General features: G+C 51.1%; 2 protein-coding genes across 3 annotated transcripts in view; one reads left to right on the forward strand and one right to left on the reverse strand.

Moving 5' to 3' along the window:
- Positions 1–18,086, reverse strand: part of LOC122365212 (pleckstrin homology domain-containing family H member 1-like) — a 184,910-nt gene that overhangs the window by 61,293 nt on the left and 105,531 nt on the right. For both annotated transcript variants that reach the window (XM_043336214.1, XM_043336215.1), the window contains exons 4-6: positions 10,779–10,904; positions 6,887–6,982; positions 3,370–3,492 (exon numbers count right to left, since the gene is read on the reverse strand). In XM_043336214.1, the coding sequence (XP_043192149.1) occupies positions 3,370–3,492; positions 6,887–6,982; positions 10,779–10,904 (345 nt within the window). The remainder of the gene's footprint in view (positions 1–3,369; positions 3,493–6,886; positions 6,983–10,778; positions 10,905–18,086) is intronic.
- Positions 11,724–13,466, forward strand: LOC122365215 (beta-1,3-glucan-binding protein-like). The gene is made up of 2 exons (XM_043336218.1): positions 11,724–12,087; positions 12,379–13,466. Exons 1-2 carry the CDS (start codon positions 11,911–11,913, stop codon positions 13,324–13,326), a joined length of 1,125 nt encoding a protein of 374 aa, XP_043192153.1. The 5' UTR covers positions 11,724–11,910; the 3' UTR covers positions 13,327–13,466.

Raw genomic sequence — 18,086 nt, forward strand, 5'->3', positions numbered from 1 at the left:
AAAGGGGGGGGGGGGGCTATCAGACCTGAAAACTGTTTTTCAGTCCTATGACGGACCTTGACATTATGATAAAAAATTGTCAGGCTGCATAACGTTAGTTTGAATCGACGGTGGGCCCCTAGGATATGAGACGGGGGTGAGATCTCACCCCTTTCACCCCCCCCCCCTGGCTGCGCCACTGAATGTCAGTCATAGTACTCGTATACGTAGTCCAAATGTGAATTATCGGTTTGTTTCCACGCTTGAGGACTGTTCGCCCCCTGGGCTTTTACTGTACCTATATCTCCATGTGGATGGCCCGTTCATGGGCCTCCATTGTGTCCCCGAGTATGGTCGACCCGCCCGTCCTGCGACCTTCTATTGTCCCCGGCGGGTGGACAGCCCGTCTGTAGGCCTCCCTGGGGATGTGACCCGGTCACCGCGGTCCGCCACTCCGTAATGGGATGAGAGGCGGTCGGCCCGCGGGTCGATCACAGCACAGAGACCACCGACAGCCACCGACGGCTCATGGTGACCGGCCGGCGGGCCACGAGGAGCGGCGGTACCAACGGCGATAAAGACCGGTACACTCTGCGGGCGTTCGGACTGTGTGAATGCAGGCTTACTCGGTAGTGTATAGGGTTGGTGCCTTGATTTGACTCCAAACGTAGTCTAGCTGCTTATTTTTAGAACATATTACAAGACGCTTATGATTTATACCGTCCAGCACGATCAGCTAGATTTATATCGAGCTTCCCAATTCAAAGGTTATCTGTATTCTCGTGACACTCACGCGACACCGATAGCTCGCCTCAAAACCACGCGAAGTTGCTCGCAGCGAGCCATCCATATCCAATATGTCCACCGCCTGTCGTATAACAGACCTGCGTGGCGCACCGGTCATCTATTCTGAAACTGACCGCGGCCGACGTGGTTCTTTCAGCTTATGAGCAGCTTCTACATCTAGTTAGATGGTGGTTTACATTTAACTTAACTATATGCAGGAAAGAGGTGCTCAACTCTTTTAGCCCCCTCACCCCCACCCCCTATGAGCTGACGAAGCCCAACCCCATCCCGCTCGACCGACTCTGCCAACTAGGCCCGGTACCCGACTTCTAAATCACCCGGACACCATTCAGCACACGTCAGCTGCTCAATAAAGGCGACCGCCGCGCCGCGTCGGCCGCCCGCGCACCACGTCTGCCGCCCCCGCGCCACGCTCGGGCCAAGTCCGCCTCCCACGCATGTTATTGCCGTCCAGCGCTTAAGCAAAGGGACCGTGCGGTGTAACGATTGAACTCAGCGTGGAAGTGTGGTGAGATCAAATAGGACAGGCGGCGCCGGGTAATGAGTAACAAGGAAGGGGGATCGTTTTATCCTGTGGCTGAACACTTCCGTGTTGGGTTACGCGACAGAAGTAACTACAGGCAAACAATGTCATTACCTGGTGTCTGCTCAGTGGCAAAAACAGCACGCCTTTACACACAGTGAAGAAGGAACCAACAGACATCTCCAATGAGCAAAGGGTTAACAAAAACGCCTTAGCGAGGGCACGTCAAACAAAAGAAGCAAATAAATCTTATGTATGCATCTTATTCACTATTACACAAGGTTGGGTTCTTGTGTATAATATCAAACCAATTCAGACCACCCGGCTACAAGGAACGTTCCAACGATTCACTGAATCGAGCGTTCATAGTTACACTTCACAACGAATTTTGCTTTGTTTTGAGTCAATCAAGGTCGCAACCAAGAAATTAGAATTATCCTGGAGCCTTACATTGAGCCTCGCCGCTGTCTGTCCGAACGGCGTAAACCCAAAATTAGCTGACCACCGGTACGGCGTAGTCAGACCAAGTGCACACACTGACGGAGTGCCGCACCCCGGCGTGAGCTCCCCAAACATTTGACCCAATGACCGCCGCGCGGTACACAGCGCACAGTGGCCCTTTTTCGGAATTAGCACGCATAAATTCAAAATATTTTTTCTCTTCTTTTGAGTAAAAAGCAGTCTAATCGTGTGCAAAACATTCCAAACTATCCGATGGTGCCATTTTTACCTCCTAAAAAATAACTATCTTTGGTAAAACTAACCGCAAAATCGAAGTTTGTTGAGAAGCGCGCGGACACCACCGGCGGACCCTAAAAAGTGGAGTAGAATGAACATCAATTTGTAAGACTTTCGATGCGAAAATATTAAAAATTAGTGGCATGGATGTGAAGCTGAGTTTACGTAGAAGCCCTAGAAACCACTATTTTCATTATATAAGCTTAGATAGACTACTTCTGCCGAATATTGTGGACACAATAACAGGACAATTATTAACTGGAGATGGCGGCATACATATGAAGCTTTATGTTAAGTAGCACACTCCAGCACATGTCGTATTATACATCGTTCGAATCGCCGATCTCTTCTGACCATGTCCACCAAAGGGCATCGCGCCATTTTGCGCCATTTTGCTTTTACGGTGGATAGCGTGAGCCAGTTCAGTCTGCGAGCGGCTGTGGCTCCTGAGTCGATACGACTAAGCTCATTGACCTGGCTCGAAACTGGTGTCACCTGGTGTGCGCCTAAATGTGGCTTGACTTTTGCCATAAGATGTGCTAATTGAAATTATACTAACGGTGGCTGGCAACAGCTGTAGATGCGGTCACGTGACGCCCTGGGGCGTCCTGGCGGTCAGTGCAGCGCGGTCGGCTGGCGGGCTCGCCACACTTGCGCTCGGAGCGGCCTGGCCGGCGGGCGAGCCGTGCGAACGTGCGCCAAAGCTTGGGCCGAGCGGCCTGTCGCTGTTGGGCCGAATCTCCTTGGGCTAGTTCGTTTCTTTTCCTCTCTTTGCATTGGCAGGGAATACGTCCTTGATCACGTGGTGATGTCTTGCACCACTTTTAGGTAATGTGGGTATTAATGCGTGCTAATTCTGAAAAAGGGCCACTGTGCAGCGTACAAAACTAACGACAGCTCATTCCATAGAGCGAAATCAGAGTGAGTGCCGTCACAGAACCCGGGCATTAGTCGACCCCGGCGCAGTTGTCGCGACAAATTGAATTAGGGTAAACTACCGCTTTGGTTCGCGAACTGCGCGACAACGTTCAGTGACGTCAGAGAGGGTCAATGACGTCACTAACGCTCGTTCCGAAACCGACAACATGTAAGTCAACGGGCAATGCTTGACATACATACATACATGGGACATTCCACATTCCACAGTCAAGTAAGAGCAATTGCAAGTTATTACCATCCACATAACGTCCAAGCATCATGTTTCGCGAGAAAGCTAAAATACAAAGCGAAAAAGATCATCTGAGACAAAAAAAAAAAACACGCACAATCAAGCACCCCCCATGCGCAAACAGGTCACAGCAGCGGCGCCCATGTGTCCTTACCTCTGTGCTGGCTCGCTGTTTGGCCTTGAACTCGTTGAGCTGGGTGAGCCGGTTCCGAAGAAGCTGCAACTGCTCGTTACACCGCTGATTCTGCTCCCGGAGGTACTGATTCTGCTCCTCCAGCTGCCGAACAAAGGCAGTCGGGAATGAGCACAATATCGTGAACAGTGAACACTACACCAAACGTGAACACTATGTAGAATGAGACACGACAGCTCTATTCGTGAATGCCAGTGTTGAAGATGAATTTTCGAGACATGTCGAAGCAATCATCTATTAACTATATATTAAATCTATATTAAAATAGCAATGAATGATACGAGTAAGGAAAATGTGCCGCTCTGTTAAAAAAGAAATTATAGCTAGCCGTCAGCCGTATTGCTCGTGATGCTTCTCTAGCGCATTTAGCACTACGATATCAATGTTTCCAAAATCAAATCATTCCTACGCATTCGTCAGCGTATTCATCAAACAAACATCCATTCTGTCAGATCTCCCAGTATTTCACTGTGACAGAAAGGCGTCCCTCCGTCCTCTCAAACCAACATCAAACAGAGACAAAAGAATACGGGGCTCTCATTTGCAGTGCACACAGTAACCGAGGAAGCCGGTCGCGGCGACCAGCGAATCGTGCTGACGCATAACAAAGAGCCGACCCCCGGGCCCGCCGGTAGCTCCCGCAGAAGCGGAGCGTGCCTCGTTCACATCGAGGTCACCCGGCCGCAGGGAGGTGGCGCTGGGTCTCTGAGGTCATTCGTTCGTCGCCCCAGGGCAGACCGTTTAACTCGCAGCAGGGTGCGCACTACACGAGCCGGTGACAAATTAACGGCCTCGTTAAGGACAGGCCGGCGGCCATTAGTGGCGACAATGGTGTTAGGACGGTCCGGAAACGGCGGCGGTCGTACGTGCTCGTGGTAAGACGCGCTCCACCTGGGGGTAGGGAGGGGGCAGGCTACCAACGGCGGGAGGTTGTGGTGTGCAGAATGTGAGTGCACTCACAGGGCAATACCGGAGGCTGTGGACTGTTGGTTGTAAAGTATGATAAATAAACGGACCCACAGGATTAGGTTAAGAAGGGAAACTGCGGTGTAATTGATACGCTAGAGAGCTAAACGGGCCAGAATGGAAGACAGAATGGTGCGATGGTCCCCAAAACCCGCTCGGAAACTCGCCTAGTGAGAGATTCCGCTGCGGCGTAACGTACGGTCTCATTAGACCCGATAATTAATGTTCACAAGTGGAATGGTCGGCCCGGCTTTGTCGAATACAACGGCGGATGATTAATGGTAGGCCATTATTCAACGACCTCATTTCCTCCGTGTGGCAGCTTTCAATGCCGCCGTTTGACGACCCCTTTCAAGGACCGCGGCAGCTAAGCCATACGTCCGACCGCACGCGGCCGACCGCCGAGAAGGCGGCTGAGCTATGCGGCACAGCCTAACTGCAGGCGCTCACCATCACTGCCATCTATCGGCGAGATTGGTAACTGGTCTGGAGGCTGGAAACGTTGCAGCTTTTTTGGAAATATAGTAAATTAAAATGATAAAGCCTATTGTATCAAAAGGAGCAAAACGAACTAAATAACAGCACTGACGGATGCGAGAAGCATAACAACATTTTCCTAAAACCGCAGGGCGACTAGGCAATAAATATCATAAGGCCTCGACAACACCGTTTTCATGAATTTTTCGCTAACGCACAGATAACAGTAGTACTGTACTACTGTTATCTGTGGCTAACGTAATGCCGATGCACGGCCATCTCCACGTAAAAGTCAGACAAAGAAAGAACAACATTTAAATAAGCGCCCACCTTTCTGAATCCGTCCGAGATTGGACCTATTCAATTATACGTACCGTGAACAGAGATTTGTTCTGAATATGATGAACCCAGAAGTCCACATAAAACTCACAGACCGCGCGCTGTTCAGTTAACATTCAAGGCGGGAACGCCATTTTGATGGCATAAATGAAACGAGGGCGTTAAAAATGAAATAGAGCAGTCTCTGACTAATTTCTTGCCAAACTGGCAGTTCATATGCCATTCATATTGCAGCAGTTTCTGGTAAAATAATAATTCAAAGTCAGCATAAGGTTTATTGTCCAGAACAAGCTTATACAATTACATTGTACATTTTGTCTCAATAGTCGCCAGCAGCTCAGTTTTCGTTTCTGCAAATTTAACCTCTAGTTGGCCTCAGTGAGCTTCCGTATCACTTTCCAGCCAATCTTCGCGGCTCTCCAATAATCGGGGATGATTGGCTGACACCTAGCCGCTCCCCGCGCGGCCGGCCGGACCCATCGTGCCCCCGGGCGGTGGCCGGCCAAAGGTCACAGGTCGCCGGATTACCAGCCAATCAGGGGCCGGGCGGCGCCGGAGAGCTATGGCGCCCAGATAACGGTGATAGTCGGCTCCGGGAGGTGAAGGAGGAGCGCTGTCTGAGCTGGGAGGGAGTTGCAAACTGAGCCGAGAGAGAGGCTGTCCGGTGTCTAAAGGCAAAGACAGGGGAAGGGTTCTCCGATATCCAAGGCCAAGGGCCGGGGAAGACATCTGTCGGATATCTAAAGGTACGGGCGGGGGAGGAGAGCTAGCCGATTTTTGAGGCACCTACAAAGAAATGAGGACTTCTTTAAAGTGGCTGGTTTAATTCATCGGTATAATAGACCAATAAACGAAAAAAGACAATACAGGGAAGCCAGTGGAGCTATCACCTTAGGGCTTGTCTTGGCGCTTGCGCCTAGCCATTGGGTTTGTAGACACGAACTCAACCACAAGCGTGAAACGATAAATTCGACACACATCCTGCAATATATCAAGCAAAAGAGGGCATCATAATGATGGTGATGATGATTATGGCGGCCACGTCACTCATGAAAGATAACAACTTCAGGCGCAGACCTGACAGCCGACACTTGAGAGAGAGAGAGAGAGAGAGAGAGAGAGAGAGAGAGAGAGAGAGAGAGAGAGAGAGAGAGAGAGAGAGAGAGGGAGAGGGAGAGGGAGAGGGAGAGGGAGAGGGAGAGGGAGAGGGAGAGGGAGAGGGAGAGGGAGAGGGAGAGGGAGAGGGAGAGGGAGAGGGAGAGGGAGAGGGAGAGGGAGAGGGAGAGGGAGAGGGAGAGGGAGAGGGAGAGGGAGAGGGAGAGGGAGAGGGAGAGGGAGAGGGAGAGGGAGAGGGAGAGGGAGAGGGAGAGGGAGAGGGAGAGGGAGAGGGAGAGGGAGAGGGAGAAGAGCAGAGGTAGTTAAATGGAAGAGGGAAAGCCGGAGCACGTGTCGTTTAACGCTTTATCGCTTAGAGCAAAAGCATGTCGGCCATTACGGAGAGAAGAGACCGACACTGAAAGGTCCCCAGAGGCGCTATCATGTCACGCAAAATAAAACGGAAGAGTACGCCGAAACGTGCCGCAATGGCACAGAACAGTGCCACTGTCAGCTTTGTTCAGCGCCCCGGGTCGTTCTACACATATACTGGTATACTGAAGGGAAGGCAGCGCCCCGAGCTGAACCACGCTGTACTCACGTCTCTCAGTTTGTTGGTGACCCAGTCTTTGATTCGGGCTGCCTTCGCTTCCACTTGCTTGGCCTCGTTCAGTCGCAACATGCGCTGCTCCTCCACCTGTGAAAAGGAACAAGAGGGTTAATGACATATGACAAGCACCGCACAGTGCCACTTACACCTTGGGTCAGCGGTACATTATACAAGGTCACGGTCACTGGCACCTTGATCAGCGGAATATACATAGTCACTGGCACACAGTATCACTGATAAACCATCACAGACACCTTGGAATAGGTATGTTATGTACATAACATACCTATTCATAACATATATCATAGGCGGCGGAACGGGGGGGGGGGGCACCGGGGCACCGTGTCCCCCTTTGATTTTGGCATTTTAACATTAGCCCTATGGGCGTTGCATGGAAAGAATGGGACCAAAAGTCGGCAGTGCCTCCCCCTTAACCCGCGCCGTGCTGGTGGCCTGAACTTTCCGCCGAGTGCTGGGGGGGGGGGGGGGGCGTTTTCACGCCCCCCGTCTAACTCGGCTCCTGGGCCACGTAGCGACACGCGGTAAGCGGCAATCGAAAGAGCGTCAAAAATAAGGACGAAAACACTTCGGTCATTTTTTGGGTCAGGTCAAAGGTCAGGTCACCAGAGGTCACCAAAGGTAAAATGTTGACTATTTCAACATTTTGGAAACTGCCAACGGCTATCTCGGGAACCGATAGAGCTACAGCGCCGCGGAAAAGCGCATTCGATAGCCCTTTTACAGACCTTTCTGAGTAATGTTCTCAGATTTGACCTCAGGTCAACGGTTTAGCCTCCAGAGGGCAAAAACTCCAAAAATAGCCGTTTTTACGAAAAACGTTTTTTCGTCAATAACTTTTGACTCATAAGCGCCATGACATTACTTTTGCCAGCATCGTGTTCCTCTCGTCGAGACGCGTCGAATGAACTATTCGTTGACCTTGAAAGGTCATTTTGAAAATTTGACCTCAGGTCAAGGTCATGACCTGACCGAAAAGGGTCATGTTGCATATCAGTCGATCCGTATCGTCGAGCTGAACACATCTGACGTGTTTTCACCGCTCTAGCACGTCTCTATCAAAAGTTATAGCCAAAAAACTGCTGGCGACCGTTCATGACCTGAGATGACCTCAGGGGCACACAGAGGGGTCACAGGTGCATTTTTCCTATTCAGTGTGTCATGTTTACCTATGAACCGATGTTTGAGAGTGTTTTGAACGATATTCGTCCAAAAGAGGCGCATTTCAATTTTCTCCCATTGACTTATAATGGAGAGGTCGCAAAATTGACCTGACCTTAGGTCACAGATATCAAAAATCCGAGATATACATTTTATACATACTGTTACTCATATCAATCGCTGAAAGTTTCAAAGTGATCGTTCAGTCGGTGTAGCTATAGCGAGCCTTTGAACTTTTTCTGAGGTAAGGTCACTTGACGTGACCTGGTGACCTGACCTTGAACGGCCTAGGTCTGAAATTTTCACAACATGTGCGGAAATGATGTAGGAACACGTGTACCAAAAACGGCGGCGCTGCGCGCCGCCGTTTTTGAGATATTCGCGAAAAACCTGAGGGGGGGGGGGCGTAAAAACGCCCCCCCCCCCCAGCACGGCGCGGGTTAATTGAAGGTGTTCCGCCGCCACTGCCATATGTTATGGTCAGTGGTCACTGTACATTTTCAACTATATAACACGTGATTGGATGATTTGCCCTTCAGGAAGTGGAAGGGAAGAGTGATATCTGGCAGATGTGCCTGAGGACTGGAGCCGATGAGGTTGGCGTTTTGTCAATCAGGGATGCGCGCACATAATTGACAGCCGCGATCCGTACGCGATCTCTGAAAGGTTTCGTGCGTATGGCTGCTTCCAGCTCTGATTATTCAATGTTCACTGTTCAGCCTTCCTCGAGTTTCAATTTAATCGATCGGCGATAATCCACCAAATGCCTGCGAGCTCCACGAGCAGAACGCTACGATCAATTACATCACATCCCTTCCGCCACTCTCCATCAGAATTCGCAAACGATGTTACAATAGTTACTGTCAAATTACATTTGTCACGAAAGTACGTACTTATGTCAGGTCAACCATATCACGACATTCAATTGTTACCGTTATCCGTTCTCTTCTCCCTATCATTTTCCGTACCATTATCCATCTTCTGCCCACTTCCCGCCCTAGTTAACTATCTCGCCCTTCTCCCCACCCATTCTGTTCCCCACTCCCGTCCTCCACTCCATCATGCTCTCCATCTTCGGTGCCGCTCGCCGTCCTGTCCTCCGTCCCGTCTCGTTCTGCTGCGGCGCCGTGGAGGCTGCCTCCGGCCGTCCCGGGCGGTGGCGGCACGCAGTCGGGACACACTCGACCATCGATCGACCAGCGGTGGTGGCAGCGGCACGACAGATCACCCCGTCCTAGGAACACCACGCTGGGTGGAAACACCCGCAGAAATACCGCGAAGGTGGAATGTGTGGTATTGAGAGAAAATTTAGTGATTTTAGATGCTGCGTAGTGGTTGGTATTTTTAGATGCTCCCAAGCTGCACACTCAAGGTTGAACATCATCTAGTTACATAACACAGCTTGGGAAAATATCATCCGGACGCTTGCCTTGCTATGACAAACTCGCATTTTTTCCCAAAATTTATCATTTTTGCCCGTAACAACAGTCCTTGCTGAACAATAGCTAATACTAGAACATCTAGAAAAGCTTGCAGCGGCGTCTAACCGTTCCTCTCTGCTATCCCTCCTCAACCAGCTCACTCGCCGGCCTACCCCGTTGTTGACTGACATTATTTCGCCACGCTACTGATACCACACTCTTCTCGATTGATTTATTCCACTATCGACCAAGCAATCCCACTATGAATGATTTCTCGAGTTGGTCCGACTCTAGCCACCGTCAGTCCTCTAGCTGTTTCCCTCTCATACGCTGATCAACAGCTGTCGATCAGCGTCACAGCCTGCGACGCCATAGAGCCAATCAGACACGCGAATGAATATCGCCGAGCAGCGAAGGACAGTCTCCCAGAAAATTGCGCAGATTTCCCGGAGGGGCCGTAACCGAGCCAGAGGTGGTAGTGTTCGATCGGAGAGAAAAGTAGGTACACGGGCAGACCTAGACACGCGGCGGAGAACGCAGTGAGAGCTCCGCGAGAGCCAGACACTTGTCTCGGAGACGGGTTGAACAGAGACGCCCCAGCAATGCAGTGGTCAGCTCAAAGGGTGCAAGTTAGAACAGCGAGCAAGTCATGTTAAAGTTAGTGCAAGTTAGTTGCAAGTTAGTGCAAGCGAGTGCAAGTTAAAAAAATGCCCGAGTTATCCGGTGCAATTAATACATAGGTAACCACGGCCGTCACGAGGCTGTGTGTTAGAACCACGATCGCCTCGTGACTCATGAGTGTGTTCGTGACTCGTATAGGGCGAGTGAAGAAGTCATCATTATGAATAAAGATACTACGCGTCGGCAGTTAGGCGCCCACGGGCGACAGACAGTCGTGAGAAGGCCGACTACGACGCGCTGAGAAGATGAACGAGCTGCTCGCACGCATAAGGGAAACGATTTCAGGTTCAGGTGGTTTAAATGAAGAGCTAGTAGAGATCAACAGAGCACACCGGATCATCGCTGAAATCTATGAAAAGTACCGACCAAACTTAACGAAAATATTCAACAGTATTTGGAGACATTTTGAAACCGCAAGTCATTTCAATATTGGTCATGCGTACTGTGTAATGGGATAAACAACAGCCGATCAGACATTCTATAAGCGATTAACATCAAGCGGTTGAGCGGTTATCATATCCATGGGCAGCTGCTCCAATTGGCGCCTCTTTTCTATGAATAGTTACCTGAGACTGGAGCTGGGTGATTTTTGTCCCACATACCTGAGACTGGAGCTGGGTGATGGCGCTGTCGCGCTCGTCCACCGTGGTGCGCAGGGCATTGAGCCGCTCCGTGTTTTCACTTGGAGTCCAGCCCACGTCCGATAACCTCTGCTCCAGGAGACGCGCCTGCAACGGACAGAACAGGGGCATGGCGTCAATTAACACCGTTAGTTACTTCTACGAGTAATAACGGTAGAGGTATCGTTTTATCTGCATATGAACTTGGACATAAACTATGATAGGGAGATCGTAGCGATCTGTCGAAGCTAACCCCGAAGCTCCCCGAAATTAGTCGCACTATAGGGAGCAAAGCCGGACAGTTATTTAAACATAAAAGACATTCATGGTCTCTTGATGAGCCATAAATTTTCCGGAAAGCGTCAATAAAAGTCTGAATAGCCAACTGTCACCCGATCGTCATTGTTGTGCTGGTGGAGTTCTGACTGACACTTCAGTCTTTTGACCGACACCTCCGTCTCCAAGAACAGACTTTCCAACAACAAAAAAGCACGCACAATGCAAATGAGACCGCTGATCACTTAGGTACAAGCGTAGTGAGCTCAGGAGGAATGAAAGACAGTGAATGATAACGCTAGCACATGTGATGACTTATCAGGCACGGATCAATGTTTTACACAAAAACATTCAACGAAAATCTGTGTAAATTGCAGCATAGTCAAATTTGGACGCGGTACAAACAGCTCAAATGAAGAAAGGATGTGCTTGATATTTGTCCATGTCACGATGAATCATGTGCGAGAATATTCTGACAACTGACGATGACTTGGTATTCATCTAAGCAGCAAATACCGTCCCCGAGTCACCCCACCTCACTTCTTCCAATCGTGCACCAATGTCACGCGAGGTGTGCAGTGGGCCGCGAATTGCGAGTCAGCTTGTGGTTCCCACGGTGGTCCGTCTGCTCCCGTCACTGTTCCCGTCACGCTCCCGTCACAGTCCCGTCACAGCGACAACAGACACCTGGACCGCGCGCCGGGCAGACGTTCGTTCCCACCGGCCGCGCGACCGTATCGCGACGATACAGAGTATAAAATAGCGGGGAGGTGGACACTCGACCACAACCACCCATCGCGACCTGTCAGCGGACAAGAGCTCCAGATCGACTGCCGAGATGTTTGCCGCACTGCTGCTGAGTGCGGGGCTTGCCGTGACAGTCTCAGCTGAGCTGAGCGTCACCACATACAACGGAGGGAAGGTGCCCACGGCCGGAGAGCTCATCTTCGAGGACAACTTTGACGAGCTGGATCTGGTCACCTGGCAGCATGAGCTCACACTCTGGGGCGGCGGCGTAAGTATAGCCGGGAAGGTGCAGGCCTAAACTTCTAAGTAGTTATTTTAAGGCAGTACGGCCCACGCTTTACGGTTCCAGTCCTGTTAGCATATATTGAAACATTTCGCCGTCGATAATAGATTGTCAATATGCCAAAGCTAAAAAAAAAAACTCACAAAAGGTAGCAATTATTACTACTACGTATAAGCCATAGCGAATGAAAGAACTTCGAAAGTTTTGGAACGCTCGGGGGTAACTTATGCTCTCCACCTAAAAGCGTAGACAACAATGTATTTTCGCTGCCCTCAGAACAACGAGTTCGAGGGATACAACAACAACCGGACCAACAGCTACATCCGCGACGGCGTCCTGTACCTGAGACCCACCCTGACGGCGGAGCGGTTCGGTGAGGACTTCCTCTACTCGGGCACCCTGGACATGAACGGCGGCGCGCCCTTCGACCAGTGCACGTGCCCTCTCAACTACGGCTGCGTCCGCCAGGGTAACTCGGAGAACATCCTGAACCCAATCATGTCGGCGGCCATGCGCACGCCGCTCTCGTTCAGCTTCAAGTACGGCCGTGTGGAGGCGCGCGCCAAGATGCCGGCCGGCGACTGGATCTGGCCCGCCATCTGGATGATGCCCGTGAGGGAGGTGTACGGCAACTGGCCCACCTCCGGAGAGATCGACATCGTCGAGAGCCGCGGCAACCGCGACCTTCTGCGGCCCTCCGACAACGTGCAGGTCGGCGTCAAGCAGGTGGCCTCCACCATGCACTGGGGAGCCGACTTCCCGTCCAACCAGTGGCCTCGCACCCACTACGAGCTCAACGACGAGGCCGGCTTCGACGCCGACTTCCACGTGTACGGCGTCGAGTGGACGCCCGAGGGCATCACATTCAGCGTCGACGGCGCCGACATCGGCAACGTCACTCCGCCGGAGGGCGGCTTCTGGGAGCTGGGCGAGTTCGACCAGGACGCCTGGAGGGACAACCCGTGGCAGGGGCGCTCCAAGATGGCGCCCTTCGACCAGGAGTTCTACCTGAAACTGAACGTGGCCGTCGGCGGCACGGGCGTGGCCGGCTCCGGCACCTTCTTCGAGGACTCCTACATCAACGGCAACGGCGCCAAGCCGTGGAACAACACCTCGCCGACGGCGTACCGCGACTTCTGGGAGGGCCGCGACCAGTGGCTGCCCTCCTGGAATGGCGACGACACCGCCATGCAGGTGGACTATGTGCGCGTCTACGCCCTCTGAGTACGGTCTGTAGAGTAACAGTGATGTCAGACGCAGCGGCCAGCAGCCGTGGTGGCTAACTGATGTCAAAAGTCGTAGGATTTAGGGAAATATGGTGGCCTGTTTCTATTTAAAGGAGAAAATACATACCCTAGTACTTATCAATAGTGATGACAGATGAACAATTTATTATATCCCATAAGGAAACAGAAAACATAGAATTTCAATCACAGCTAAAAAACGTACCCAAGCCAGTCCGGATACTTCGATCTATCACAAGACACATCGAGATAAGTTTAGGAATTGGCTGCTGCGGCACATACCTCCATACACACACTGACAACCAACAATCACAGGCCCGTCTGCCGAAACCAACAACCACTGCGGTCGCGCAGAAAACCACAGCTAGACGCCTGACCACGACCAGCTCACCGCCAGCCCGGATGGACCAATCAGCTCAGTCCATCACACACCCGGTCAATCAGCTCAACCCATCCTGAACACGTCTCACACCCGACCAATCAGCTCAGCCCATCCTGGATGACACATCCCTGTCTGGCCAATCAGCTCAGCTGGCGCTGGACATGTCCCTTGTCAGACCAGTCAGCTCAGTCCGCTATGGACACCTCCCTCAGCCCTTCGAAGTTCGTCAGTGCATGGCTTCAGTGGAGGGGTTCAAGGGCGAGCGACTTCCAGTTTCATAAAGTAAATCCACTGCTCAGTGCTCAGTCCAGGGGGATAAAATGAAACTTCCATAGCTATTGCTAGGCTAACCAATCAAGGCTGGCTATGCCGGATTGGGCTCATCGGCCGAGTGGATTGGAGCAGCAGCCTCCCAACAGCAGTAGTCCGACAGCCCCCTCCCTCCACAAGCACACCAGTGGTGGTCACGCTAATTATCCGCTATGCCCACTCAATGCTCAACCACAGCCGGCTCGTCACAGTCACACAGCACCAGACACCCATCAGTACGTCACGTAACCCCTCCAATACGTCACGGGCCGAAATCACTACACATCTATCGGCCCGTCACGTCACGCCTCCAATCCGTCCGTCCGACAGCACCAGGCGCCTATCGTAGACAGTGACGGACGACATGTCTACATCAATACATCGCAAAAAATGACGGCAAACAGGCAATCACGCATAACGATGTAGACGTCCATCACAATCAGCGTTTAATAATCCATCGCGCCCGACCGGCGATTGGCCAACGCGTATACGGATGGCCGTGAACAAATAGCAGACATAGCGAGCCGCGATCGTCAGCGGAGGTACGACAGAGCGCGGGGAATAATATCAATGAGTCCCATATCGCATTACGGTGATTACCGTGGCTACTTATATGCCGTGGCGGTTAGGTCACATATTACCGAATAATGTCAAAACACGAGTATGGCACAGTGCACAGCGGACACCACTGCTCAGGCACGTGTATTGTGCAGTCTTTACAACCGGGTCATGACCTTACGACCGCCCCCTACCACCTACCACGTCATATGCAGCTGAATGGAAGTTATTTATGGGACTCCTTGTACCGCCGCCGCCGCAAATTTACTGGAAAACCAGTACGGCGCTGCACTCTAATTAATCATATACCGCAGTGAGGACCTACGATGTGACAAAGGCGCACGACGAAGGAGGCAGGAGTGCCGCGAAATGGGCACGAGGGAGCGCAGCAGGTGGTGTCGGGAACACAGGGAGGCGCCACTTAAGTGTAGACGGAGTGAGCGTAGGTAGTGGAAAGCCGGGACTGAGGTCGCAATGCAGAGGAGAAGGAGCGGACGAGCGATCAAACGTGATCCAAACTGCTGCGATCGGATCATAAAAATGATATTGGTACATTCCTTCGCTCATTCAACGTTAACAATTTATCAACAACGTACATCATTGCGAATTACTTTCCAATCAAATTTTGTAAGATAATTATTCATATATGTACGGCTTTCTATGAACGTAAGTTCAAACAAGAAATGCCATTAGCTGGCGTCACGAGTTTGACCTCTTGACAGTTCGCAACAACAATTTGCAAGTTCATATGAGTTCGACATAACCTAGAATACCGACATCACTCCGATTCTAATAACATGCCTTTCGTGGCAGCCATCACCGAGAGCCCATCAGCCTGTCCATTTGACGCGGCTGACCTTAGCATGGCCCCAGCACGACTCAGTTGACAGGGCACGTCCAACTGTCTCAGGAAGCACTATGGCATCGCCGACATGTCCCGCGCGAATGACAACATGACATCGATCTTCCAACGTTCCTAAATACACCACCAGTCCAACAAATCCTTTAACATTTCATCCAATCACATACGGATCATATCGCTCCGCCCAATTCCTTCTCATATCAACCCGACCCTTCTTATTCCATTCCATAGCTATCCCGCTTCATCATATCACATCCAACATATCCCGCATCCCTCCACCCCATTACACCCCGTGTCAACGCGTCCCCTTCCAAACCCGTAACATTCCATCTCATCCCGTATCATTCCCGTCTTATTCCACCTCATACCATCCCATATCCTGTCCTATCTTGTCCCATCCCATCTGGTTCACCTGTGACCGACCGAGCCCTTCAATCGATGTCTACCTCCTCTCGCAGAGGTCTGACGCCCGGGGTGGGCCTGGGCCGGCCTCCCGGGCAGAGGGGCAGAGCGGCGGCCGGCGGGAGGACGGAGGTTCCGGCGGTGAGTCACCGCGGCCGGGTCGGTCGATGGCGGTCGGCCCGGCCCGGGGGGACGGGGACGGGGGGGGGGGGGTCAGCACGGCAGTCACCGGTCGCCACGCCGTCGCGGCGGAGGTGTGGAGGGGTGTCCGCCCATCGGAGACAGAAAGGACACGCACATCGGACACGGACAGGACAGGACAGCGGCGGCACGCACACAAGGACAGCTGGGCCTCAGAAGCAGTAGCAGGAACAGGTATTGTATTAAGAAATTGTCTTGGGGATTGATTGTTTAATGTTTATTGAGGGCAACAAGTCGGGATGTGTCTTAGGGATGACATATCAGAAAGAAGTCTACGCGTCACAAACTCAGGTGCCAAGACGTAAACATTTGTTTAAACATGTCTAAGATCAACAAGATAATGCAGTGAACGATGGCCAAGTGAAGCAATTGAAGTTGTCCTGAAATTGTCCTGACTGTTTTATCGAGTAGAGTGTCGCGAAGTATTTGAATGGCATTGCTTGGTGTCATCAAACAAAGCTAACGTTGGGGCAATTTAGTCAGGCAATGAAAGGAATTAATGAGCCATTCTGGGTCACTGCCAGAGAAAAGACAGCAGAGCCTTGAATTAAGCAGGGCTTTCTCAATTCGGCCAGCCTGCTAAGCAAGAAAATCCCACAAATTTGTGTCTAGGGTGTTTTACGTCAGTATTTATTCAGCAGCATGGGACTACCTCAATGACTCTATTGCCCATATATCAAAGAAGAACTCGTTTCGGGGACAAGTGACCTCCCTTGCTGAAGCTACTCAGTAGAAGCGTCTTCAAACACTAATTCCTCTAAAGCCAGTACGGTCAAAACCAGTCTCAGCTATACTTTGTGAAAACACGAATCTCGTCCCCCTATCAATATTTTAGAGTTTAGACGGAACAGGCGCTGCCATGGGGAGCAAGATGGCCGCTGGCCACGACCAAAGGTCACTGCACATTGCACAAAGGGCCAAGCAGGGGCCACTGCCCACCCGTCAGGCTCTCTGCAAATTGCTGTGACATATTTAGCCTCATAGCAAACGAGCCCAGAGATAAGAAGACATTTTAATGTCAGCTGACCTTCCAGGAGGGTGTCAAAGGGCGCCGGTAATTTATGCGTGTTTAACATGAGAAAGGGCAAAAGAGGCAGACCATTTCAGTTGGAGCCCAGCGCTTGACCTGTGTGCCTAAATGTGAATCAATAGTGCTGCTCCCTGTGCGATGCATGTGAACACACCTTTGGTCGTGATGCAACAGACTCAGCATTATCGGATATAACATAAGTTTGGAAATAAGAACAACACTGAACTTCTTCACATGAAGGTAGATCACCGGACGTACAGTTATCCTGTTCCTGTTCAAGGAACGGTCAACAAATCCGTCCAAGGCCAGTACAGTATATCAAACGACCGATATTCTTTACCACAATTCAGTTCACCCGATAACACTATCTGCATCGTCCATCATTCCAGAGTGCCCACCGGGGCTGGTCAGCCCGAACCAAGCATCCCAAACGGTCGTCAAGTTAGATGTAAGTGAATCCTAATATATAATCTAAGATTCGGAATCAGGTGAGCCCCTACGATTTGGACCAAACTTGGTCAGTGGATAGTACGTAAAGTCCTGATTACGATGCACCCAAAATCTAAGCTCGGCCCGCCATATTTACGAAGTTACGGATGTTTGAATTTCAAGGTCATTCGGGAGAGCCCCTACGATTTCCGTCAAAATTTGTGTACGGACACTCTAGATGCTCTTCATTACGAATATCACAAAATTTAAGCTCGGCCCGCCATATTTACGAAGTTACGGAGGTTTGAATTTCAAGGTCATTCGGGAGAGCCCCTACGATTTCCGTCAAAATTTGTGTACGGACACTCTAGATGCTCCTCATTACGAATATCACAAAATTTAAGCTCGGCCCGCCATATTTACGAAGTAACGGAGTCACAAAGTTACGGAATTTCAAGGTCATTGGGCGAGCCCCTCCGATTTTCGTCAAAATTTGTATGCGGACACATTACATGCTCCTCATTACGAATATCGTAAAAGCTAAGCTCGGCCCGCACTATTTCAAAA

Source organism: Amphibalanus amphitrite, unplaced genomic scaffold, assembly GCF_019059575.1.
Source record: "Amphibalanus amphitrite isolate SeventyFive unplaced genomic scaffold, NRLGWU_Aamphi_draft 000722F_arrow, whole genome shotgun sequence".
Lineage (NCBI taxonomy): Eukaryota > Metazoa > Arthropoda > Thecostraca > Balanomorpha > Balanidae > Amphibalanus > Amphibalanus amphitrite.